This window comes from Musa acuminata, chromosome BXJ3-6 (genome assembly GCF_036884655.1).
Source record: "Musa acuminata AAA Group cultivar baxijiao chromosome BXJ3-6, Cavendish_Baxijiao_AAA, whole genome shotgun sequence".
In the NCBI taxonomy this organism is placed as follows: Eukaryota; Viridiplantae; Streptophyta; class Magnoliopsida; order Zingiberales; family Musaceae; genus Musa; species Musa acuminata.
Window position 1 is genome coordinate 5,987,549 of NC_088354.1, and position 26,087 is coordinate 6,013,635.

At 39.5% G+C, this 26,087-nt stretch overlaps 5 protein-coding genes and 1 pseudogene across 6 annotated transcripts; 4 read left to right on the forward strand and 2 right to left on the reverse strand.

The window, feature by feature from the left end:
- Window positions 1-524: 524 nt before the first annotated feature.
- Window positions 525-5,302, reverse strand: LOC103988271 (small ribosomal subunit protein uS11y). The gene is made up of 6 exons (XM_009406821.3): window positions 5,165-5,302; window positions 4,666-4,792; window positions 4,536-4,574; window positions 1,989-2,074; window positions 1,780-1,909; window positions 525-840 (listed from the first exon to the last, which is right to left on the reverse strand). Exons 1-6 carry the CDS (start codon window positions 5,165-5,167, stop codon window positions 773-775), a joined length of 453 nt encoding a protein of 150 aa, XP_009405096.2. The 5' UTR covers window positions 5,168-5,302; the 3' UTR covers window positions 525-772.
- Window positions 5,303-6,422: 1,120 nt separating this feature from the next.
- LOC135641563 (protein S40-7-like) lies at window positions 6,423-7,493 on the forward strand. Its single transcript, XM_065157005.1, has one exon. It carries the CDS (start codon window positions 6,562-6,564, stop codon window positions 7,270-7,272), a length of 711 nt encoding a protein of 236 aa, XP_065013077.1. The 5' UTR covers window positions 6,423-6,561; the 3' UTR covers window positions 7,273-7,493.
- Window positions 7,494-10,729: 3,236 nt separating this feature from the next.
- On the reverse strand, window positions 10,730-14,397 carry LOC135641564 (vacuolar protein sorting-associated protein 55 homolog). Of its 2 annotated transcripts, none has more exons than XM_065157008.1 (5): window positions 14,283-14,397; window positions 12,385-12,436; window positions 11,883-11,922; window positions 11,723-11,807; window positions 10,730-11,027 (listed from the first exon to the last, which is right to left on the reverse strand). In XM_065157008.1, exons 2-5 carry the CDS (start codon window positions 12,415-12,417, stop codon window positions 10,844-10,846), a joined length of 342 nt encoding a protein of 113 aa, XP_065013080.1. In that variant the 5' UTR covers window positions 12,418-12,436; window positions 14,283-14,397; the 3' UTR covers window positions 10,730-10,843. The 2 variants fall into 2 exon arrangements, with proteins under 2 accessions (XP_065013080.1, XP_065013079.1); XM_065157007.1 differs by lacking the exon at window positions 14,283-14,397 and adding an exon at window positions 12,519-14,251.
- Window positions 14,398-15,504: 1,107 nt separating this feature from the next.
- LOC103987173 (photosystem I subunit O) lies at window positions 15,505-16,523 on the forward strand. Its single transcript, XM_009405396.3, has 4 exons — window positions 15,505-15,681; window positions 15,742-15,814; window positions 15,899-16,078; window positions 16,168-16,523. Exons 1-4 carry the CDS (start codon window positions 15,600-15,602, stop codon window positions 16,259-16,261), a joined length of 429 nt encoding a protein of 142 aa, XP_009403671.3. The 5' UTR covers window positions 15,505-15,599; the 3' UTR covers window positions 16,262-16,523.
- A 130-nt stretch (window positions 16,524-16,653) lies between these two features.
- Window positions 16,654-21,484, forward strand: LOC135639966 (small ribosomal subunit protein uS5c-like; annotated as a pseudogene).
- A 2,240-nt stretch (window positions 21,485-23,724) lies between these two features.
- On the forward strand, window positions 23,725-24,537 carry LOC103988273 (protein GL2-INTERACTING REPRESSOR 1). The gene has a single exon (XM_009406822.3). The coding sequence runs from the start codon at window positions 24,010-24,012 to the stop codon at window positions 24,376-24,378; it is 369 nt and encodes a 122-aa protein (XP_009405097.2). The 5' UTR covers window positions 23,725-24,009; the 3' UTR covers window positions 24,379-24,537.
- The last annotated feature ends 1,550 nt before the right edge of the window (window positions 24,538-26,087 follow it).

Sequence of the window (26,087 nt, forward strand, 5' to 3'; positions counted from 1 at the left end):
TCCAGCATCTCAGCGGCCGAGGCAGGCGCCGCATCAACAACGCTTCCATCTTTCCCAGGAAGCCATTCCGCACCAGCGGCAATGGCAGGCGGACCTTTTGTGGTGCCCGACGAAGAGCCCGGGTCACCCAAGGTTTCGTGCTTCGGGGAGGTCCTGGTCGAGGGGGACGGGATTCGGAGGCGGTCCCGCCGATCGTCCAGGGAGGAGGGCGGGGCGGAGCATGCAGGGTGCTGGCCGAGCTTACCAGCGGCGTTATGCTGCGGCAGCCGCGTCGGAGACGGGCCGTCCGTGACTGCCGCTACGGAGACGCAGCCGGCGGAAGTGCCGGGGACGCGGAGGGTGGCGGCGGAGCCGGCGAAGGAGCCGCCAAAACTGGGGGAGATGTCGCGGTTGGCGTCGGGCCGCCGGCCGACGACGTGGCTTGGGGACCTGGACTCGAATCATGTGGTATTGATTGTACTCGAATAAAATGATATAACGAAGCTTCCCAAGTTCTCATGATAACACGGACAACACACTTTGATCCAGTCCGAACGATACGGTGCAGATTTAGAATTCATGGCTTGCAACCAAGCAGTCACTGTCAACATTCATTCCATGTTTGTGGAGATCAATCGACATGAAATTAGGATTATGCACATTTCGGTCATAGCTTCAGCTAAATTACAGATTTCAAAGCGTTGTTCATCGTTGAACAACTAAAAACCCTTTGGTAGCAACTAAAATAAGTTCACCAAGAAAAATGGAAGGGAAGAGAACAACGGTTGATGAACTACAGTCTCCCTCTTCTTCCGCCCTTTCTGCTGGTGCTGCTGTCTGTAGGGATGGGAGTTACATCCTCTGCGATGCCACATAGAAACACAAAGTTAATCCAGTTTGGATGTGAACGGGACATGTAATGTTCATTAAAATTATTCTGTACAAGATACAAAATTCTGTACAAAAAGGAAAAAAAGGGTTCTACAAAGACCTTATGTTATGCTAGCTCGGAAAGGTGTAAATGTCAAAACCTTATTCTTTCGAGTAATCAGTAGAAAACACGAGTAATCAGTAGAAAACACTTCTTGCTGGATGCAAAAGCCAAAGCAGAAAGTATATGATCCAAAATGACCCGATAATGAAACTACTACAACAATATAGCTCTTAATGTCCCAACTACGGAAGTCACATAATATAGAGCATGTTTCCGAGATTACGTTGGAAATTAACAACTTTGATCAGACCAGCGACCAAAAATATATATATATCTAGAACTACAATCTTGCTGTCAGTCTCAAATAGGCATGAACCATCACCTCAACTGTAAAATAATGTTCAAGACACGGTAATCGTACTACGACATAGAACAACAAATCAGAAGAGCAAAAAATATGACATTTTTATAGGGAATACAAACTGATAACAACAACTTGACAATGCAGAACAGGAACCTAATACTGATGCCAAAAAAAGCAAGCTGGCATTAGTAGGCTGTATATTCTGACAGGTGGAAAGCTAGAAGGTGGGTAACAAAACACAAGTGACCATAACACATCACAAGCTTTTAATGGTCAGTCATACAGTTATAGCATAGGATCTTACCAATGGATTGCATCACTAACATAACTGGAAAAATACAAATTGACAAGTTAAAGTTGGCATAACTATACCAATTGATTAATGTGTTTTGGAAAATAACAAACATGTTAAGCATAAAAAAACCATCAACAACCCAGATAACATACCAATTGTCTCACACAACACAAAGAAAAAAGCAATAGTGAAAACATAGGATCTTACCAATGCGGCCAATTTTCATGCCAAAGCGAGCAAGGGCCCTAAGAGCAGATTGAGCACCAGGACCAGGTGTCTTTGTCTTATTCCCACCAGTAGCTCGCAGCTTAATATGTAAAGCAGTGATCCCAAGTTCCTACAGGAAAAATGGAGAATGAACACCATTTCAACGAGTCAATGGAAGTATCAAGAATGTACACTACAAAATGGCAGACCTTGCATCTCTGTGCAACATCTTGTGCTGCAAGCATGGCTGCATATGGAGATGATTCATCCCTGTCAGCTTTGACCTTCATAACACCTGCAAATGACAAAACATTCACATTACAACACACTTGCAATAAAAAAATAACACAATCAGAGAAGAGGATAGAGACAGCCAGAGAAAACAGGTGTCCTGTACGTGATGTGCATGCCTTATGCAAACAAGATTGATACACAGTGAGACATCCTAAGATTGACCAAGACACCAATTACATATTATGTGTGTTATGTCATGGACGTATGTTATTAAAATTACCCAACACATTCTACGCATTGTTATTCATTTAAAGATTTTTTTTAACCCTATATACTTGCATCAAGAGAGAATGGAAAAGGTAGTTTTAACTTTTGACAAATTTAGTACAGTGAAATTTAATGATTCTTCACTGTCACCGGAGAAAGGTCTTTTCTTTGTCCCTGGTTCCTTTGTGAAGCAGATGTTATTTGCATGTATTTATTACAGCACTTAATGTTGCCTTCCAGGAACTCAAATTCAATCACCAAGATGACCCTATATCATTGAAAATGCCAAATAATGGTAGAATTTTATATAAAAAATCATTTATTGATAACTTACTCTACACGACCACTTGATCTATCAAATCACCATAAAATTGAACATTTTAAAGTAACAGCATAAACTAGCTTTTAATAACATACACATATCTTATTTAAATTACTAAAAAAAGATTCTATTTGAATCTAAATGTCTTCCTATTCCACAAAATAGGCACTTCACAAGAGCATGGCAAGAGAAATCCACTGTGACAACAGATGAGCCATGGAAAAGAAGTGCAGCTAACTCCATCGTTCACATTTGAGGAATATAAAATGCCAAAATAGACAGCCCAAGATTAAATGGAATAAGGAAAGGTTTCACAGAAGAACTCTTTGATACCATGCCATTCATATTGTGTGACTATGGCTCAAAATGCTTCCATAAGGTATGAGGAAGGTGATCTTAAGGGCCACGCTTTGAAAACCAAGCACAAACATCAATTACATAAACACGTGCATGCATAAAAATTTTATATTATATTATATTATATATATATATATCTTGAATAAATGCAATACATATTTACTATTTACACATCAGCTGACATTCATGACTGCTTAATTATCACCTTTTTTTTTCACTTCATACTATACTTTCACAACTATTTAGTCTACTAATTACCATCTTACACTGTAACCAACACAACTTTCTTATTACTATCAGCAAGATATTCAAGGCCGAACACCGTAAACATGATTCAACAAGCCATTAACATTAAATGTCATGGATGACCATGTTACACTTCTTTTTCACTTCATGGACATTTCTGATGATCATGCTTGATTATCACTTCTTTTTCACTTCATACTATACTTTCACAACTATTTAGTGAAAGTCAATTATTCTTCAATGTCACTGGAAAAGACAGTTCTTCCACCAAGCTACACAATTTCTAACCTTTCTTAACTGTCAGTCCCTGGTTCCGCTGTGAAGCAGAGGTTCTTAGCTTGCTTGCATGCATACATATATATATTTATCACAGAGCTTAATGTTGTCTTCTAGGAACTCAAACCCAATCACCTAGCGGATCCTTCCAAATTATTTAAAACTACCAAATAAAGGAAGACTTTTGTTAGAAACAAAATTCATTTACTATTAACTTACTACACAGCAACCTGGTCTATCAAATCATCATAAAATCAAACATTTTAAGCCAACATCATAAACTAGCTTTTGATAACATACACGTCTCTTTTCTATATTACTAAAAAAGGTTTTGTTTGAATATAAATGTATTCCTATGCCACGAAATAGGCACTTCACAAGAGCACTGGCAAGAGAAATCCACTGAATGACAACAGATGAGCCACAGAAAAGAAGTGCAGCTCGCTCTAGTGTTCACATTTAAGGAATATCAAATGCCACAAAACAGAGCCCAAAATCAAACGGAAAACGTAAAAGTTTCACAGAAGAACTCTTTGAAACCAAGTTATTCATATTGTGTGACTATGACTTGAAATACTTCCATAAGTTGGGAGGAAGGCGATCTTAAGGGCGACACTTTGAAAACCAAGCACATACATCAAATTACACAAACATGTGCATGCATGAAAATAATTCACATAACCCCTTGATTGAACTTTCGAAAGCTGACACTATTTAGATAAATGTAATATATTTACTATTTACACATGAGAAGACTTTATCACTGCTTAATTATCACTTCTTATTCACTTTATACTATACTTTCACTATTTAGTCTACTATTTTCCATCTTACACTGTAACCAACTCAACTTTCTTGTTACTATAAAAAAAAAAGATATTCAAGGGCAGCATAGACCACTATAAGCCTAATTCAACAAGCCATTAACATTAAATATCATGGATGACCATGTTGCTGACTTGCACAAGAATAAACTGACTAATCTAGTGAAGTAGGTAAATATGTTTCATCCTATCTCATCCAAGGTAAAACATTGTAGAAAGCTAGACATAACCTATAATACGAACGAGTGTTTCCCTCCCCGATAAATGTGCTGCAGATTTAAAAAAAAAAAGAGAGAATGTTAATAATGCAAAGATGAATAACATTCATTGTATACAGAAGAAAAAAAAAGGCATTGTGACCCACAATGAAAGTGTCATTGAATGATGCAAAGATATGAGCAACCCCGAATACTTGCTCTCCTTCCCTCACAGCTGGCCCAAGCGTCACATTTTCCTCCTTCGGCTCCCTAGTCTTCCTTCTTCCAGACTGCACATCCATATCCAATCGATAAGGAATAGAATTAATGCCAAATTATACTTAAATTAGATTCGAGCAAAGCAGAACATATGGATTCATCTAAGATATAGACCTCCAAATGCCATTATAAGCACATAACTAGACAACACTAATGGAAACAAATAACGATCCATAATCCATCCAAGGACGAAAATAACAAACAAAACTGAGAAGATGTAGAACCCCACTATGGATATCCAAGCATATCAGAGGCTGAGACACGTAAAAGTTGTTACTTGGAAGATTGAGATCAAGCGCACTGTGGATACACAAAGCGGCGGAGAGGCCACAGAAGAAGCGGAACAATTGAATACACGCGATGAGACGATTCGGATCGCTCACCATGGTCACGGCGGGAGGCAGGAAGACGACGCCGACAAATCCAGCGTTTCCCCCGCGGGAGCAAGGGCCAAACCCTAATCCCCGACCCCTTCTATCCGGCTCGCCCTTCTTTGTTGCATGTAAGGTGCTTCAAATGACCATGATACCCCTCCGGAACATGCGGCCCATACGTCATGTCACGTTGTCACTACTGAAGCTGGGCTATAGTAAATGAGCCCGTTCCGGTGCTTAAATGACTATAATACCCTCTCCTGTGATCAGCATTATGTGATGTTAAACCCCTTCTAATCCATAATTTACAAGGCTAATAGGTCATTAGAGTTGCTTTGCGACGTTAGGACTCTTAAAGATTTGCATTAAAGACTGTAGACGGCCTTTGGACATTTAATATTCCCATAATATAATCGACAACCCTTTCACATTCACATCCAACGCATGATGGTGATGTTTTACGAATTAAATGGCACAATGAGAGAAAGAATTCCCACCAATTGTTTTTTGGTTTAATCTTGCATTGTTGGAGTGCACAGATCAGGTGGCATGTTACCATCAATATCATCTCATGTTGAAGTGGTCGATGTAATGCTAAATAAATTATCATTTATCCATGCAATTTATGAATAATCTATTATTTCGAAAGTGACACAATTGGATAATATGAGTGTCATTTTATGGGTTCCCATTGCGACACGAATCCGCCCACTGCATGTAAAGGCCATGCACGGGGATGCGTCCCGCACGTCCTCTTCTCCTGCACACAGCACAACCGTTGATTCATGATCCGACGGCGGCGAGGCTGGTGACAAACGATCTGAGCCGTGTGCGCTCCTCGGACTCACACCTCCCGGGTGACGTAAGGTTAGCTCGCTGTTGTATCCGTCTGCTCACAGCGTACATGAAAACATATGTACGTGGCTCCGAATATGCAGAGAAAAATTGTGGGCCCAAGCCTTGATCGATTGAGATTAGCACACGTTATGCATCGGAGAAGAACGCTGTTCGGGAACAGACAGATGAGACGGGCTTCCTCGGTTCCAGGGCCAGCGAGAAGGCACCGTGCACGTGAGATTCTATGCGAACAAGATCGTCGCCGTTGGTGACCAAGAACGGGAGAAAGGGAAGGCATATGATGTAACCGCGTATTGGTTGATATGCGGACGTTGTGATAGAAGGCGTACGTGGAGGGCCCCGCGTCCGACGCCTCTGCTTCCGCAACACGTCGGATGATCCCCTCACATCCGGCATTTAATCCCCGTCTCGGTCCCCCCTCCGGTCCCTATTCCAGTCTCGGTTCACGTCTCCTCCGCCCGTCCTTTCTTATGATGGTGGTGGAGCGCAACAGGAGCGCCACCGACGGAAGCCAGAGACGCCGCCGCTGACGCCGGAGGGCGAGGGTGATGGAGACATTCCGCTCCCAGCGATCCCTCCTCGCCGACCGCTTCCTCGGCCTCTTCGCCGCACCTACCCGGCCCTCCGCCCCGGCCGGGGACGAGCTCCATGAGGACGACGTCTTCTGGATTGGCTCCGAGGCCTCCCCCTGCGACCCGATCCGCGACGGCTCCACCAGACCCGTCCCTCCCGCCGTCGTGGGGACCCGGAAACCTAGCCGTTCCCTCTCCGCCCTCCCCGGCGCCGGACCATGCCACATCTCCCTCCTGAGCTCCGGCATCCTCGCCGCCCTCTCGGAGGACGACGAGAAGCTGCATCCGTTTGTCCACCGGAAGGCCGCCGTCGCTCCGTCCCCGCCCTCGGCTGAAGCGTCCCCTGTGACCTCCGCCCGGATGATCCCGGTGACCTCCAAGAAGAATTTGAATTGCTCGTTGTCGATGCCCGCCGGGAAGATCTACCAGCAGTCAGCGCCGGTCAACGTGCCTGCCGTGCCGCCGAAGGTGAAGAAAGGCTGGGAAGAGTTCCAGATAGAGGGAGTGGACGGAGACGGGGACGAGTACGAGATGCTTCCGCCGCACGAGATCGTGGCGAGGGCTTGGGGGAATGGACCGTCGATGATCCCATTCTCGGTGTTGGAGGGAGTCGGGAGGACGCTCAAGGGGAGGGATCTGCGCCGGGTTCGCAATGCTGTGCTGCAAAAGACAGGTTTTCTTGATTGAGTTCCGAGAAAAAAGGTTTCTTGCACGCTCTAAAAAATTTTGACTCTTTTAGTTATGGAAATGAGGAGTACGTGATGTTCTGGGGAGAAATTGGCGAGCTTTCGATGATTTAGCGTAATAAACGAGAATGCTTGGCCTCTACCTCCGTTTTCGTTAGGCCTCGATCTCCATTTTTGTTCATCAAATCTCATAAATGATAAATGCTTGGCCCCCTTCCTCTATTGTTATAATTCACCCTCGTTCTTTGCATTATTTCTTCCATCCTTTAAATTGTTATAGGCCATTTGGAATTAATATGCAGAATGGTATAAAAAGAGTTCAAATTTCTTGAAATTTTAGGGTAGAGAGAGAGAGAGAGAGAACAACTTTCCTGTTGGTGATTTAGATCCTGAGGAAGAGCCATCATGGTTAGATCGGAGAGTGCTTTCTTGTGCTTGCTTTAGTTATTCAAATACAACATATTCCTGTTTATTGTTTCTGAATTATCTATCAACATAATCTACCCTTGATGTAAAAGTGAAAAATGTATGATCATGGTTTTGCTCAATGCTAGAGGAGACTGAAGAAGCTTACATTTTTGTTCTAATAAGAGGTTACTTACCTTTGATAACCAATGTTAGAACATGAAAATTCTTCTAACTAGGGGTTCATTGCCTTTGAAATGTTTAGGTAATGGCCTCTCTGTTACATATAGTCGTGTTGTGGTGGCATGTGGTTGGACATAGGTTTTTTGGAGGATAGAGAGAAAAGTGTTTTCTTTTGTCAGTGAAAGTTTGGTTTTTTACTTGTTTTTTTTAATGCTTTTCTATAACTCTTCATTCCTGTTGCAATCTTTTCATTCAAATTGGTTGCAATTCAGCTACTTTTGTATTAATCTTAAACAACTGTTTACATTAGAACCTTCAAAAGTATTGTGTATGTAACTATACTTTTCAATGTGGTCTAGAAACCAATTATATTTTTTCCAACTTAGTACTCTAGTCATAAATGTCTACTGTAAAATTTTCTTCCCAGCTAAGATACCTTTTTGCAAATATCTTCATGAATTAGAATTATCTGTTGCCTGTTGAATATCAAAAATATCAACTGCCCAATCTATAAGACGAAAGAATGAAAATGAGGCCAGGTTTCCATTTGACATCTCAAATAAGGATCGCTGGCTTGGAGTGCTTGAAATGCAAAGATATTTCGGTCATCTATTTGTTACTGAACCATGATAACCATCAGATGGCTTGATAGTTGATAAAACAAATATTTATTTCTTCTCATATTGTAAATGCCTTCTTGGACTGTAATGTCTTCTTCTAATTGAAGATGCCAACAAATATATTATGCAACGAGTTGGATGCTCAGAGCAGGATAAATCGCAATATCTTGGCCCCACTCTCTGGATCTTCTTTTCATTTTTACGTTGAACTAAAGTCATAATTTTTATCATTGATAATTTTTGTTGTGATTGATGAAATTAACCTTATACACACAAAAATGTACGTCTGCATGGATTTTGGTGTTCTAGAGCAGACCGGATGGCCATATTCTTACCTGACCTTTTGACTGCAGCAATTTCTTCAACTACTTGCAGGTTAGTCATTAAGTGTCTACAATCTATATATATTTTATAAGGTTATTAAGATAACCAGTGTAGGCATTAAATATATTGTTTGTAGCTGCTCATGCACACACATGATGTTCATATGTTTAAATAACTAAAAGCTGTCAACAATGCTCAGAATAGGTTAAATTGTTTAGCTGAAGTACCATACCAAAAGCTTGACAGTGTTATATGGTTTTCTGATCGCTACTGTTCAATTTGGATCAAAATTTTGAATACTTGGAAATCACAAATACTCTCCTTTTCAAGCACTAACTTTCTTTGGGTTTAATTGTGAATTTTTTATGACATGAAGACAACCGCATGAGCAAAGATATCAGTGTAAGTCTTAAGTTTTTTCTTCATTTATCAGATCAAGAAAAAAAAGACATTTACCTTGGTAACTTTTGGCTCCAATAGTACAAGAGCCATGATAAATATGCAAGTAAATGTTTATGTATCTTTGAAGACCTCAAGTAAGTTGCCAACTACTCTTCATTTGTTATCACAGATGATACAGAATGCTTCAGTATGTGATTTTCTATTATCTGACATGCAAAACTGGGTCTCTTTAAGAAGTCATATCATCTGTACCTTCATAGCCATGTTTCTACTGGTGGTCTCATGGATCAAGAAGTATCAAGGTCTCTAGTCTGAGCTTTAATTTTTTACCTCTTTTTGTATTTTGCTGGAGTTCTATCAATGATATTGCATTCATTGGAAACAATAGAACCATTTCCTTTTATTGTTTAAGTAGTTCGGACTTTACAACTTCTTTTTATTTTCTATTGTTCTATAAATTGTACCCTTCAGTTGGCATGTTTTTTCAAGTTATTCAAGTGTGTGTATCTCCATGTTCTGCTTTTGGTGATGGATGTCACATCTAGTCTTTTATTTTGCATGTGTTGTAGATGCAAGATAGTTAAACAAGAGGTGCTTCTGAGACTATTGTTATTGCTGTAACCTAACAAGCCTTGTCCCATATACATGTCTTCTATCTGTTGTCATGAAACTCCTTCATGCTCGTGACATAAAATGCATGTATTTGTTTAAAATGTGATAACAAACCAATCATACATAAGATTCTTCTTCACTTCTTGACAACAAGCTTATGTAAAGTCCTGACTTGCTCAATCTCAGGTTAATTCATGGTTCATTAACAGCTTTATTATGTTATTTACTGGTGTCATATTAACCCTATTTGCTTAATATCACAGATGAGCTTTTGGGTAACTGCCCTGCTAATAATTTTGTGACTGCTGTAAAGCTATCTTTAGCATTATCTTCAGCATATAATAACTGCTATGGTTGTTCTGTCAATTGTAATTGTTGATTGATCTGTGGCTGCAGCTGGAGGTTTCATGATGGGGTCTATTTATGTTTCTATGGCAGATAAAACATGATCATATGTGCAGTCAGTATCCTCAGATGGAACAACATTAAGGCATTAGAGGATGAAATACTTGGGAAATTTGGACCATGTCCTACTGGACAAAACTTGATTAGTCTGAATCATCATGTGTTGACCAAAAGCTACTATCATTTGATGGACAATGCCAAATGTAAATTTATGGCATCCTTATCCTTTCATGTATCAAAGAATGGTTTGCGGGTTCATCACAAGAGATGCCTAGGTCAAAATATACTCAATCTATTTCAAACCTAAAACATGTTCCATGAACAATGAATAGAGCAGTGGGATGGAACACTGCTGTTCATTGGGAGGATCTTAGATGGATGATGAACCTATAACACAAGCACACCACCAGACTACAAACCATAAGTATCATCACTTGCCATTTTCTCTGCTGAAACATGCATAAAACTTGTAGCTTAGTTGATGCAATCACCATGATAATTTGATGATGAAGTTTTGAACAGGCTCTCTGGCTGCTAAAAATTGGGTACATTGTCGACCTGAGTCACTGATACATGGAACATGGTTCTAGTGTTTTTCTGTCATTGGACTCAAGTACAGATTTAGAAGTCTTCATCAAGACTAACACGATGGAAACAAAGAACAGTGCAAACAAGGATGAAGAAAGATGTGAATTCTATTAACATGGCTCCTGTCTCAATTAGGTGGGCATGCCTCAGGATTGCTGGAATTGCGATGCTCCCCACAGCTGATGCCCCAGTCAAGAACTTAGCAGCATTAATCCAGCTGCAGAAGAAGAGAGGCAATGTCAAGATAACCCAACATGAAAAGAAATGAAATGAAAAAAAAAAATGGAGATATCTCACTAATACAACCAGTAAAGTTTGTGAATTATATGAACAGTTCAGAGTTTGAAAGTCTGCTGATATTGTAGTTGCTAGTTAAACTGTAACTGGATGGAACATGGAAACATTGGAAATTGACAAAAGCCATGAGCAAATTTGCAAGTGCTTACTACAAACCCTGTGGTCTTCTTTGATTAGTCATGGTCACTGGCTTAGCTTATATCATGTAATTCTAAAGACTCAATCTATACTGAAACAATTGCTTTCCATAAAGAAAAATGCAGCTAAAATTCGGGTTGAAGTGGTGCCACAACTAGATAGGATTGAGCTGCTAAAAATGGTAAAACCAAATTTCTAATAAGTTGACCTAACCAAGACTCCTGTGATTTTATGAATGGACTTATTAGGAGAGAAGCCTGATGTGCCAAAGTGAAATTGACCCTGGAGTGGGCTAAGTATCCCGTCCCCCTTCTTTCCAAATACATGAGCCAAAGTGAGAGAGCAAGAAAAAAGATATCATCGTGCTATCCAGATTGATGAGCTCAATTGCTTGATCAAGATAAAAGAAATGCAAGCTTTTTATAGCTCAGAAATTCCGAAAATAATGTTGAAACGATGAGATCAAAGTAAACTAACCCCCCTCCTTCCCTGCTAGTCAGGAAACGTGTTGAACCATCTCCAAAGAACAGACATGGCATCGGCAATACCACATACATGAGTGCTGCAAATCAACCAATAACATTTTATCAACACAACCATCCAAACAACCAAACCAAGCAATGTGTTTATCTTTCACCTGATAACATAGGCCACCAATTGTTGTATAAAGCGCATGCCTGCAACATAAAAAACATCCACAGAAACATTGGTTTTAGAAAACTAAACCAGAATATGCCGCAGCAGAGATGGTCAAGTAATCAACAAAGCCTGTAACAGATAAACAATCAATTGGCTACAGATTGGCTCATATAATCAAATTTCGAAGATAAACGAATCTAAGCTTTCTTGGGCATTCTCAGAATATTAAAATGAGCGGGGCCTGCAAAGTAATTTTAATGTTATTTAAGGAAATTAACTAATATCTCTATCAAAAGGGTTAGACTGCTACAGACTCTATCATAACAAATTAGTCTGGAATAAAGTTTAATACTTCAAGAAAAAAAAAAGAAACACAGAACAGATTGAAGTTTTCAATGCTAAGTGAAAGTTAACCACATAGAAGTCAAGCAATTGAAATTTCAGAAATCAACAGGCCATGTTGCTCAAAATTTAAACATAGTTGGAGAAGGAAACTATACCAGAATTTGCAATAAGATGCTAGCCGAGAACATAAAAGCAAGGCCAGCAAGCCTGCATTTAACAAGAGTGAGGTAAATAGTACTTGTCACACGGTTAACAAGAAAAATTCATGGTATCAGAATCTTGAGCTTACACTGAAGCAGACAATCCGTGTCAAATGATCAGCCAAGGCAGCATGAACAGAGGAGGAAAACAATACAAGAATTAGACCAGATAACACAAATAATAGAAAAGAAAGAAACCAGACAGGTAACTATAGTATAGCAGATTGGAGCTTGTGCATGATATACAAATGTTCCTAATTGAGAATTTGAATACTTATGTAATAATGCACTGAAAAGTAATAAACTTTCAACAGAGTCATTGGACATGAGTTATCACTCTTTCCAACACAAATAAAGGATTATCCAGGAATCTGAACATAAACAACTGCAGAGCTGTCTATGCCCTTAGTTATCAATCAAGGTTCACATGCAAATTAAACATGGATTTTGCTGGCTCTGGTCGACAGACAATACAGCATTTTCAGATTTTCCCTCTCAAAATATCATGTTCAATTACAGATAATTTGGTGATATTATCCTCCTCCTTGACATTTATTGCAAATTTAAGCTCTTGTTTGTGCCTTGCTTACTGTTCTGACAGAGCACAAGATACTAGTGGCAGAGACCATAACCAGTTGGGCCATGTTAAAACTCACAGCCACCTGGGCCAATATTGAGATAAATTAGCCATTAGAGTTATTTATCACATTAGATAATTTTACTATAGTTCCACTTATTCTTTAGGGTGCCCATTGCTGTGGAAGTCCTATTTTAGTTGCAAGTCCAAAGCTGCCTAGAACATACTTTTCCACTGTCTGTCCAAAATTTCCCCATGCAATAACATCATTTTGCTTGGTTCCGCTTCATTGTCCAACCATTCAATGTATAGACTGTCAAGGCCCTAAATATTGTCTACAAGGTAAACTTATTAGTTTTTGTAACTAAGTCAACCAAAGATATCTTTGTAACATCTATCAATCTTATGGTTGGTTAGGAGGGAATAATTTCTTTCTGTAATCAGCTTACATAAAGCCATTGCAGTTGCACACAAAGCTTGTAAGCACCCATATCTTTGTCCACCAATGTCAACAATGATAACATTCACAATTCACAATTCAGAAGAATCCATCACCAGAAAACAATGATAACATTCAAGGAGTTCATCTTAAACTATTTCACTAATTCAATTTAAGTAGAGCACATTAAGGAGTTTTCTCCTTTAGTGTGAAAGCCTCGCCCATGACAACAAACAAAAACATGAAAAAGGTCGAAGTAAGACAAATCAACATAACAAGTGATGATGTCCATTAGATCATCAACCTTTGAGAATAAGATACCCAAAATAAGATTGGAAAATCACGGAATATGCTGACAAGAATTCCCAATCAAAGTCCCAAACATGATTGAACTCAGAAGCAGCTCAGAATCCTAGATTTCCACTGCAACTATGAAAGAATTTCGGTAATCAGAATCCATATTTGACCAAAATAATCAAGAACGTATCGGATTATGGCGGTTGAAGTTTCACCAACAAAGAAGGGAGGGAAAAAGAGGCAATTTTACGGGATTAATGTGGAGCGATTATACATATAACCAACGAAATACACATTAATCCCAAGATCAGCACAAAAGGAAACCAAGCAACAGAAAGGCGCTCCAAAATCCAATCTTTCGACCTCACAATACCCCTACCGATCCCTAAGATCACCATAAAAGAGAAACCCTAATCGTTCCAATGACAATCGATTCCAGTCCATAAATTCTAGAACAAAGCATACAAACGGATCAAACTACGAAACCCTGGAATTTTTGCAACGACGTGGAGGAGGAGGAGGAGAGATCGAATCAATTACCTTCGACGGTCATCGCCATCTTTTCTCTCCACCGAAGGGCCGAAGCTAAGGCGAATGATCGAAATAAAGCGCAGCAGGGTTGGGTTTGGGTCGGAGACGTGTGCGACCGCAAGTACCTCTCTGTATGCCACCGTATACATATACATATCTATACATGTATATATATATATTAATTTCCTCAATTATTCCCCTAAATTCATAGACTATTACAAATATATATATATATATATATATATATATATATATATATATATATATAAACTTGTACAAAAATCGAGATCGAAGGTTTTTGACGTGATCTCTCTAGTCAATCTCAAAACGGAAAGTGAGAATTTTAAGTAAATAGTAATTGACCTTAATTACTATGGTATAATATTTTTTTATAATTAATTTAATTAAAATTTTATAATATAGGTAAAATATTTCTTTGATATTTTATATTGAGCCTAGATTGTAAAATATTTTACAATCTACGATCTTATCTTTTTCATCCTAATTACTAATTTTTCTGTTATATGTCGAATCATAATTGGATGAATGATAGAAAAAATTTGATGTTACTCAATATATATATACATATATATATATATATATATATATACATATATATATATATATATATATATACATATATATATATATATATACATATATATATATAAATATTGATAGAGAGTCGTCTAAGATAAAATTAAAATATGTTTTAGCTGGAAGAGATATCAAAATTAATATTAACGATATTAGATTTTTGATCTCTATATTACTCTCAGATTGTCAGGACATTATTGTTTGTTGTTCTTAGTTATATGATTAGTCCTCTCCTTGTTGCTGAACATCCTCTTCTTTCTTTCCATCGACATGAAGAAACCAGCAGATGCTAGTATATCTTTCTGTAGATGGTGAAGGAATGAGCTTCTTCGTCATGCATCTTCTCACCATAGTCGTCGAATCACACCATAGTCATCTTCTCCAATATGGTTCTCGAACTCACTTAGACAGCTGAAATGGTGGTCATCAATCATCCTGAACACACATTGGATGAGCCAAGGGGACCCAGCAATTTAGCAGGGTGAGATATCCAAGCGCAAGGAGGGAGACAAACTATGGAGCACATCTTATCCATATAGCCAGTTGCCATAATCCCATTCGCCACCCAGCTTGCGGTGAATCCACAGCATCCATGAGAAGTGATCCACATCACAGAAAAATGCACTTCTCTCCATATCTCCTTCTTCCTCGCCTCCACATGCACACACATCTTACTTCTTTAATAGCTGGGAAGGACCAAGCGACCTGCAACGAAGGCCACTCGCAGCCATGGCAGCGACCTCCTGTGTTGCAGGCTTGGGATCTCCTCTCTCCCTCGCACGCCCTTCGTCAAAGCCTTCCCTTGCCTCCGGTACAACCACTGCTCATGGCCTTTCGCTATCTTGGATAGATCTAACCATGGATTCAACAGGTTTCATCGGGACTCGGGGGGCCGCAAGGAACCCTCTGAAGCTGAAGCTCGCTTCGGGTGGAAGGTTCACCTGGTAAGGATCACACTATCCCCACCTTTGAGGACTGCAGATGGATGTTTACGTGTGATTTGTCCTTCTGCATGGCTGTGGGTGAAGCTTCGAGAGGAATTGGCTGCGCACCGACCTCAACGTGATCGGGTTCGGTTTGATCGGGTGGCTCGCGCCGTCGAGCATTCCGGCGATCGGTGGGAAGAGCTTGACGGGGCTCTTCTTCGAGAGCATCGGCACTGAGCTGGCTCACTGGCCGACAGGCCCAGCTCTCACATCGCAGTTCTGGTAAGAACTGGTTCCTTCCCGAGGACGACTAGGTTAGATTCATGGCTCATCTTCTTGCTCTGATCGAGTTGTCTGGGATGATGCTGCAGGCTGTGGATGGTCACATGGCACCTGGGGCTGTTCCTTTGCCTCACCTTCGGCCAGATTGGCTTCAAAGGCAGGACCGAGGACTACTTCCCATAGAAAGATCTTGTAGACTCGGTGGTGGTTCCTCTCTTTGTATATGAGACTTGTTTCTCTCTTCTTCCTCTCCTCTTCTTCTTCTTCTTCTTCTTCCTCAGTTATGCCATCTCTGATATGTTGAGATGTAAGGAGATACAAATGGACTGAATGCATACCACAGATGAGAAGGGCATCAAATCTAAAACAGGTGTTGTGAGGTGTTATTTTCCACCAGTATGTGTGTATCTCTTGGCCTATGATAATTAGATTATTGGTTCCAAGATGCTTCAGATTCTTCAAATATTAGATCTGGAAATGCCATATCAATGGATGTCCAAATAGAGATCAAAAGCCAAAATGAGCAGATTACATCTTTATTAAGATAAATTATTGTAGCAGCCACCCACAGGTTTTCTTCATAAGCTCATCAATCTGAAGAGTCAGATTAGTGCTTTTAAGCTTTGAGAGATGTGAGTGACAATTTATAGATTAGGCAATTTGGATTTCATATTTATGGATTCCAAATATTGCCTGATTTATAGATTAGGCAGTATGAAATCCAAATATTTGGATTTGGATAGTTAGGCAATTTATAGATTTAAGTAAAATTCGTGAGTATTTTATCCATTATAATCAATTTATTATAAAAATAAATAAATAATTTTTGAGATAATTAAAAAATATTCCTTTAGAAATTAATTAAAAACCTTTCTAAAAAATATATTTAAAGAAATTGTGGGTTTAAAATGAGGCATTGAGATAAGACAGTCTCTCTGCTTTCCAAAACATTCCGACGCCCGACTTCACAGCACACGATGGCCTCTTCTGCAGCGGCCATCGCCGCCGCCCTCTCCTACTTCTCCCTTCGCCCCCCTTCCCATCGCAGCAGCCTCCTCCTCAAACCCCTCCATGCCCCCCCCCGTCCCGCACCAAATCCTCCCCAACTTGGTCGGCCGACTTCGACACCTCCTTCTTCGACAACGTCAACCCCAACGCAGACATCGTCTTCGACCCCCCGGCTCCTCCGGAGGGATATGTCCCCCAGCCCGCCTTCGACGAGCTGCCCCATGAGTCCGAGGAGGAGGTCGCCGCCGCCCATGAGGAGATCTATGGCCCCGCGAACAGCGGTGAGTCCGTGCTCGGCAACGACGTCTACGTCATGGAAGCCAAAGTCAAGAAGGCCTGCGGCCTCCTCGGCCGGAAGAAGCGGGACAGGCCCAATGACGGGTTCGAGGAGCGAGTCGTCCAGGTGAGAAGGGTCACCGAGGTCGTCGTCATGGGAGGAAAGAATCTCCCCTTTCGGGCCATCGTGGTGGTCGGGGACAAGAAGGTGCAGGTTGTCGTTGGGGTCGGGAAGGCCAAGGAGGTGGTCGATGCCATCGCCAAGTCCGCCGTGAACGACCTGAGAAACATCGTGTCGGTGCCCGTAACCAAGTACTTGACCTTCCCTCACAGGTGAATTACTACTGCAAAGTTAGGATTTTGATTCATGATTTCTTGTTACAATGTTTGCTTCAAATTGCTTGTTATGTTTATTTCAAAAGAAATTGTTTGTTGTTATAGTTGATCTGTTTGGAGGAATCATAGAAGTTACATCTAAAGCCAACTCTTTATGTCAGTATGGTGAAATCGCACTTGGTGTCAATGCCAAGATGTGTTCGATATTTGAGTGTTAGTATCATGTCTTTATGTTGCATCTGATGATTTTGGGACTGGAACGAGAGCAATCTTGAGGAAAATAAAATGCGATGACTGATGCTTAGGTATCACGCCGCTAATGTCAATGTTACAATACTTAATCTCATATATGTTACAAAAGCTATAGACATATCTCAATATGTCTCGTGAAAATGATTTTTTGCTTCTGTTGCATATTTTTTATTATTCCATTTTGAATGACTTTTGCATGCTATAAATTTCGATAATGTTGGGCATGAGATAAATAATATGACTATTTGAAGTTTTGGGTTTTTTTGTCCATTCTATTTTATTTCTATTTCTTTCTAATCATTGATATTCTTATTCTTTCCCCATAAAGTGTTTCTATATTCTAAGTTACTATGGTCCTAAATTAACTTCTTTATTCACACTAGTTTAACATAATGCCAGAATCCTATTGTAGTTTGGACCTCCTAATGAGTCCGTTTTGCTTTAGCACATTTGAGTGATGAGATTTCTTGCATCTCTTTTGGATAATGATTTAGCCATATAGTAAAATCAATTAAGATTCAAGCTCATGAGTTTTGATAAAAGTTATATGCTTTCATCAATAGCCTAGTAAAAACATAGGTGAATGTCATAAAGAAAGGGAACAATTAAGGATTTTCATTTGCGTGGACATTGTTCCAAAGATCTTTATTCACCAACATAGATCCAAAGGCATCCTCCCCAGTCCAAGACTCGGCCTAAAAGGCTTACAAAAGCTAGGTCTATCAGTCAAAATTGTCAGCCCTGATCCTTAATGGGCACAACACTTTGGTGGTACACTGTAGTTCTTGATGTCCATTCAGTACTTTTTATGACGCAACGGCCTCATTATTGTTATGTCCATCTATGCTCCTGATAGGATGATGATCAGACACCAGTTGATATGACAGCAGAGCTCAGGCTTACAAAAGCTAGGTCTAACAGTCAAAATTGTCAGCCCTGATCCTTAATGGGCACCACAACACTTTGGTGGTACACTGTAGTTCTTGATGTCCATTCAGTACTTTCTATGACGCAACAGCCTCATTATTGTTATGTCCATCTATGCTCCTGATAGGATGATGAGCAGACACCAGTTGATATGACAGCAGAGCTCAATTTTACTCGGAATAGAAGGTTTCAGCATGATCTTTCTTAATAAGATGAAGCCTTCAAATTGAGTCTAAAGCTGATAAGATGGGAACATAGTTTATGCCACTTGAGTGGCACTCCTACTCAAAAAAGGCTGGTCAACCCTTGTAAGAAGGGTTCCAGCCAAACCAGGAGAATTGACTGGGTGCTCACCCCTCCCCCACTCCCAGCAAGAGAAGCCGGCACACAACCCCTGCCTTAAAAGACCGTGGTTAATAAAGATCAGTAAGTGTTGGCTAAGAGGATGAGGTAGTGGCTATTAGTCCCACTTCACTTGTGAACATGCGTGAGTTAGAAAGATAGTTCGTAATGAAATCATTTTGTTATCCTATGAGGCATCACAACTTGATCACACTTCTAGTTATCAATATTCTCTTTTTTATAATTCTTCTCTCTCTCTCTCTCTATCTCTCTCTCTTCTATCCAAAGAAGAAGGTGCTTGATATGTGGTGTTATATGCTGTCATTATGTCTTACGATCATCATGCACATTAACAACTTCTGTCCTACATGGCTTGGGTAGCAAAAAACAATATACAAGAATTTCAAGCAGCCAGTAACTAACTGTTGGAGTTGAGACCCGACAAGCATGAATATGATGAATTCCTATTTTGTTTCATCTGTGTAGCTACCATAAAAGAACTTGATGTGAAACCCAAAATGTGAGATGCCCCAATCCTAACTTAACATTGCATTCTATGCTGGCAAAACTGATGCTACTTTTATCCGTATATCTTCACTAATTAGACATCATATGACAGACGGATTTTTTATCATTTGCAGTTGGCACATTATGGCTTGTTGTGATTGTTGTCGTCATTTTTTTTATCAGTTGCATTTATTTTTGCTTTAACTAATAGCTGGAATCATCCGTCTGGGGTGCTGTGCCCATGCTTCCATAGTGATAAGTTATTAATAGCTTTTCTTTACTATTTGCCACTTCAGAAGTTGATAAAGTAGCGTAGATTCTATGGATGAACATCTCCGAACTTTTCATTCGGTTAGAATATAATAACAATAACAACAAGACCGTAAATCTGACTATTTGAGGTTTTTACTAAATGGATCTTTTGTTGCCACTAAGATATGTAAAAAATCATATCTTTAGTTAAGCTCATAGTACTTAAATATTTATTTATAGTTTCTATTAAAATTTTTTTAGGTCTTCCTCTATCACTCATCGTACCACTAACATTAATTATTTTACTTTTTCTGACTATTGCATCTGGAGATCTCCTCATCACATGCCTATACCATCTTAAATGATTTTTATTCATTTTATTCTTTATTGAAACGATACCTAGTTGTTCACAAATAAAAATATTTCTTTTCTTATCTTTCTTAGTAACTCTACACATCCATCTCAACATTCTCATCTCGATAACACAAGTTTTTTGAATATGTTTTTTCTCAACTGCTCAATACTCAATTAGAATAATCTTATAAAATTAAATCTTCAATGTTGTGTAACCGCTTGTTTTGCTTTTGTGGCAAGTGAATGCATTTTATTTTTCTAATTATTTAATGTAGGTAATTATCTAGCACATATGATGCATTTGATGTTTCTAAATATTTTTATTTGTAAACAACTAAGTATTGCTTCGATAAAGGATAAAAAGAGAGAAAATCATTTAAGATGATATGGGCATGTGCATATGAGACATCCGATGCGATAGTATGAAATAATTAATGTTAATGGAACGAGAAGAGACAGAGGAAGACCTAAAAGACTTTAATAGAAACTATAAATAAAGATTTAAGTAATCTGAACTTAACTGAAGATATAGTTTTTTACAGATTTCAATGACGGCAAAAGATCCATATAGCCAACCCCAAATAATTTGGACGTTTTATTATTGTTATTGTTGAATTATCTAACATATAGAACATATATTATGCATGGTAATTGTTTATTTATTGCATTTGAACCTGTGGATGAAATTGGTGAATGTGCAAACTTGTTTCTAGTACGAGGACAAGATTTCTTTAAAGGACCAGATTACTCAAAACTTGAAGAGTCAGGATTAATGTTAACTTCACTTTACTTCTTACTATGATTTCTTGCTTCTTATATCCTGTCATCTGGCTGTTTGGCCTCTCGTCATAGATCTTTCTTTTTCATTCTGGTTCTTTTCATCATTCAGTGCCATAGATCTGATGGGGATTATGGAGCAGCAAAGGTCATGCTGCGGCCTGCTTCACCTGGTACCAGTGTCATCACTGGTGGAGCTGTTAGAATTGTGTTGGAGATGGCTGGTGTAGAGAATGCTCTGGGGAAGCAACTAGGAAGCAAAAATGCCCTTAACAATGCGAGAGCAACAGTTGCTGCTGTCCGGAAGACGACACAGTTCCGAGAAGTTGCTTGTGAACGTGGAATCCCATTGGAGGAACTGTGGCAGTAGACTGCTCAAGAATCGAGATTCTTTCTGTTAAACTTTCTTGACAATCTTGGTACTTTTGATGTGAAAAGAATCGCAAAATGAACAATTCTTCAATTTCCGTAAGAGGGCACTGCAATTTGCATCAAACATCTCTTGATACAGGATCCTCAATTTTCATTACAGGATCCAAGTGTTGTCTACTCGATGCAGTTATGCAGGAACACAGGCTATCTGTAACATTCTCAAGAGCCTTTCTGGGTTTGTAATTAGCTGAGAATAACTTTGAAATGGAAGTTTGAATTATTTCCTACATAGCATTTTATGAGTGATAGATCCATGTAAGTCATGTAAAGGAGGTTAAATTTGCAAATTATTGAGCTGCATATACCTGGATGATGGTGCTGATAATATGACATTAAAATGCAGCAAAGACTATGTAAATGGTATGTATAGTGCAAAATGAAAACCCTTGGAGCTCTGTGGCAACAAAACAACAGCAGATGAAGGAGATGATAATTTTCTTGGCATACCTGGATTGGATATCTTTGTTGCCTAAAGAACATATCTGTTGAATGCTGATGTCCAGCAAACTGTGTTTTGTGATTTCTTTTGGTCTTCCACAATGAATTTAATTTGGTTTGTATGATACCATAAGAATCTGTTTGTTGAATATGAATGTCTAGCAAATTGTGATTTATGGTTTTTGTTTTTGACAAGGAAAAACTGTAACTATCTAATATTCTTAATTTTATTCACCATCATTATCAGAAGATCAAATCTAACAATTACTAACCTATATAGTAACTAATATGACCAGATTATTGATGAACAGGAGAAATTATTGAAAACTAGTTCCACAACCACAAGTCATAAAACTAAAAGATAAAGGTAGTTACTTAGCTAAAGCTTTTGGATTATGATGACATCCAAATATCTTTTGCTTTTGTTTGAATCCATATCTAATGCTTTTAAAAGCTGCCTAGGATGAACCCATTTAGTTAATGCCATGTTTAGCCCTCTCAGTGACTCCCTCAAATTTCCATGTATTTGCATGCATGTTTACAAGTTGTCATGAGGTGTGTTGCCTTCATGGGGGAAAAGATGACCTTCTTCCATTAGTTCAAGGCAAAGCCAAATAGATCTGGACTCGTGATGAACTTTTTCAATGCTTTGCATCTTGGAACCATGCAACAATGCAATCCACTCAATTAATGCCTCAAAGTTCATCAAGAAAAAGAAAGATTGAGGTCAATCAATGCCTTGGAAGTTTTCCCTTCCCCTCACATTAATATCTTTGGCTCACTACCCCTTGATGAGCCATCTACAATCAATGACATTCACATTCTATATGTCCTTCCACCACTACTCCTTCTCTACCCCCAAATTAAGTTACACCTCCAATTAATGCCTTGCATGTTTTTTATTCCCTTCCACCATTAATCCTCTAATTAATTTCCTTAAGTCTTGTGGAGACATAATGGATAGCACATGGTGGGTTTTCCCCAATATCACCAACTACATAAATACCCACTATTTTACCATTTCCATCATCAACTCAACAAGTGCTTGAGTAATGAGGATGACTTGGGGGGGGTCATCTTTAATTTCTGTCCTAAGTTGATGAATCATGATGGGTGACATTAAAAAAGTTTGGCCTCATAATGGATGTGCTAACCTTAGTTTTCCTTTTTTTTTGTTTTTTGTTTTGTTTGGGGACTAAGTACTAATGCCTCATTTAAATGACTAACTCACCCCCATGCACTTATCATAATTAATTGATCACATGGAATGAGACTTTTGATATATAGCTCATAGGCCTATCTATGCAAATGAACAAGGTCAACCTTTGTGTCCTAGTTGCACTTGGTAATTCAACTCATGGCTTTATTTGTGATACCAAGAGAGAGAGAGAGAGAGAGAGAGAGAGAGAGAGAGAGAGAGAGAGAGAGAGAGAATGACCTGGCTTTGCATGCACCAAAGTCCACACCGAGTGACATTAATTAGTGCTCAGAGAGACAGAGAGAGATTGACTTGGCTTTGCATGCACCAAAGTCCACACAAAGTGACACTAATGAATGCTCGTCACTTCATCGATAAGAGAGGACAAATCGAGCAAAGCTGCACGACTTTTAGCGCTACATTAAATTGGAAGCAAAGACCCATTTGTTGGTGTGCATAGCTCATTGATTGATCGAGTGATGCATGCTCTACACAACAAAGAAGACCACATCCCACGCTCACAAACAGAGAGAGAGAGAGAGAGAGAGAGAGAGAGAGGGTTTCTTGTTATGATTGCGTGACTCGAAGGGAAGTCTTCTTTTTTCCGTTCCTTTTCGTGAGAAAAATGCATGAGTCAACTCTGCACGTTGTTGTTGCATGAAGAAGGAAGGAAGGAAGGAAGGAAGGATGGAGGTAGAAGAAATGGAGTACCTGTAGCTTTGTATTTAATAGAAGCCATTGACGCCTTCCATTTCCCTCTATATTAAGGCTGGCGTTCTTCTTGGATGTGGAGCATTTCCGCTTGGTTGTGGATTCAGAGGGAGGAGGAAGGATGAGCTGCAGCCGGAGAAGCGAGAAGGTGGACCTGAAGCTGAACCTCTCGCTGCTGCCGACCGCCAGCGGCCGCGACGAGGCCTCTCCTCAGGGGTACGCTTCGTCCTCATCGTTGTCGTCCCCGAGCTCGTGCTTGTCCTCGGAGGCTGAGCTGGGGCTGAGGTCCCCGGTCAGCCCCACGGCGGCGCCGTCCATGGTGCTCGCCGGCTGCCCGCGCTGCCTCATGTACGTCATGCTCTCGGCCGCCGACCTCAGGTGCCCCAAGTGCAGCAGCACCGTCCTCCTCGACTTCTACGGCGGCGGCGCCGCGGCCACCACCACTACCACCACCACTGCCACCAAGAACAAGAAGGGCAGGATGAGCTAAGATTGTTAGCATGTCTCTTCAATGTAAATGGGACCTTTGTGTTTGCTTCTGCAGGAGTCAGAAAGGTTTTCCACAATAGCAACTCTCTTATCTGTGTTTGGTCTTAATACTGTGATGCAGGATTCATGAAACGAGCACTGCTCTTCATATTCGTGCTCAGATTAGATTTGTAGAAATAGCTGAAAGGAGAATTGATGCATTCAAGAAATCCTTACAATAATATAATTCATGGATGCAATGAAAAAAGACATATATTTCTTAAGCTATATAAAGAAGAGAGATTTATGTATAACACAGATTGTTGTGTAAAATGAGATGCAGTCTGGAAGATTAGGGACACTGAAAACTTTAATGGAAATCAATCAAAAAAGAGAATTTAATGTGCTAGCAATGGACAGACAGAGTTGAGAATATTATTTGTGTAGATCAGATGATAAATTCAATCCATTTGCACCCCTCACCTTTCTTTCTTCTTCTTCTTACACTCCACTTTGGATATATACAAAGCAACATCATTGATTGCATGTTGTTGGTGTTCCACAGTTGAACAACAGCTCAGATTTTCTTCCTTCTTCACCTCTCTGTATAAATCCAAAAAAAATAAAAAAAATCTAGTTTTGACTTTTGAATGCAAAATAACCCACAGCCATAGATATCCATCCTTTCAGGCAGTGCCTAATTTTTCTTTCTGCTATCCTCCCCACAAGTAGTCTTTAATTTTTTTTTTCTTTTTTTGTCATTGTAAACTACAAATAGAATAACAGAAAATACAAGGAAGATACATTTTCACCATCTATATACTCTCAGATTTTCTTGACAATTTTCCCTAAATAAATCCTCTTTTGATCCAAAGGGCATCTTTGTCACCCACCAACCCATATTTCTGCAAACTGCCCCACTTACCAAGACTTTGGTTGGACCATAAGTAGATACTTTTGACATAACAAAACAAGTGATGCAGATCAAAGAGTTCTAGTCAAAGAACATAAGTGGTATATACAGGATATTTTTCAAGGAAGAACATGAGCAAAATTATAGCACAGCTGTCGAATGTAACATACACAATGTAGTTTTCAGAGAAGACAAGAGACAAGAGAAGTCACAACCACCTTTGAATATTTGTTATATAGGCATTCATTTCACTGGAAAATATAGCACCACATCAAGATAGGAAAAGAAAAGGAACTTCTATGTGCACCACAAATCAACATAAGATTAGCTGATAAACCAAGAGAGAGCCACATAGCCAACCATGCAGATGACTACACACACCAACTAAGAAGTCCCTTGTAGGAAACGTATCTGTTTTATCTGGCTAGTGATGTGTTAGTTGAAAGAGAGAAATCAGAGACTTCAACTCTCCCCCTAAGAATGCATGTCCCTAACCAGCAGTTGTACAAACTACAAAGTGCCATGTCGCCAATAACTTGCAATTTCGATTTCATCCTTCTATATAGTGAAGGTCAAACTCCTGATTTCATCCACATGAATTTGATATGGATGATGCCAGAGGCACCACATGAATCACACACACATCAGCATAAGCATATCAATGCATCACATTATGCCAAAGAATTGAAAGAGGAGGTACCAATTCATTATTCATCCATTTGGAACATTTAAAGTTTGAGGTCAGTGCAAAAATAACAGAAATGAAAACCAATGGTAACATAGATGTAAATTATAGAAAAAGTTCTCTTTGGTCATAA

What these genes read in the sequence shown, in the direction of transcription:
- LOC103987173 (XM_009405396.3), top strand. Translation starts at nt 15,600, where the DNA reads ATGGCAGCGACCTCCTGTGTTGCAGGCTTGGGATCTCCTCTCTCCCTC. An exon ending in TCGGGTGGAAGGTTCACCTG is followed by an intron (nt 15,815 to 15,898) that starts GTAAGGATCACA and finishes CTGTGGGTGAAG; the next exon opens with CTTCGAGAGGAATTGGCTGC. An exon ending in GCTCTCACATCGCAGTTCTG is followed by an intron (nt 16,079 to 16,167) that starts GTAAGAACTGGT and finishes ATGATGCTGCAG; the next exon opens with GCTGTGGATGGTCACATGGC.
- LOC135641564 (XM_065157008.1), bottom strand. Translation starts at nt 12,417, where the DNA reads ATGTTCTCGGCTAGCATCTTATTGCAAATTCTG. An exon ending in GCATCTTATTGCAAATTCTG is followed by an intron (nt 11,923 to 12,384) that starts GTATAGTTTCCT and finishes TTTATGTTGCAG; the next exon opens with GCATGCGCTTTATACAACAA. An exon ending in TTGGTGGCCTATGTTATCAG is followed by an intron (nt 11,808 to 11,882) that starts GTGAAAGATAAA and finishes GTTGATTTGCAG; the next exon opens with CACTCATGTATGTGGTATTG.
- LOC135641563 (XM_065157005.1), top strand. Translation starts at nt 6,562, where the DNA reads ATGGAGACATTCCGCTCCCAGCGATCCCTCCTCGCCGACCGCTTCCTC.
- LOC103988271 (XM_009406821.3), bottom strand. An exon ending in CAATGACACTTTCATTGTGG is followed by an intron (nt 4,575 to 4,665) that starts GTCACAATGCCT and finishes TTAAATCTGCAG; the next exon opens with CACATTTATCGGGGAGGGAA. An exon ending in AACACTCGTTCGTATTATAG is followed by an intron (nt 2,075 to 4,535) that starts GTTATGTCTAGC and finishes TGTCATTTGCAG; the next exon opens with GTGTTATGAAGGTCAAAGCT.
- LOC103988273 (XM_009406822.3), top strand. Translation starts at nt 24,010, where the DNA reads ATGAGCTGCAGCCGGAGAAGCGAGAAGGTGGACCTGAAGCTGAACCTC.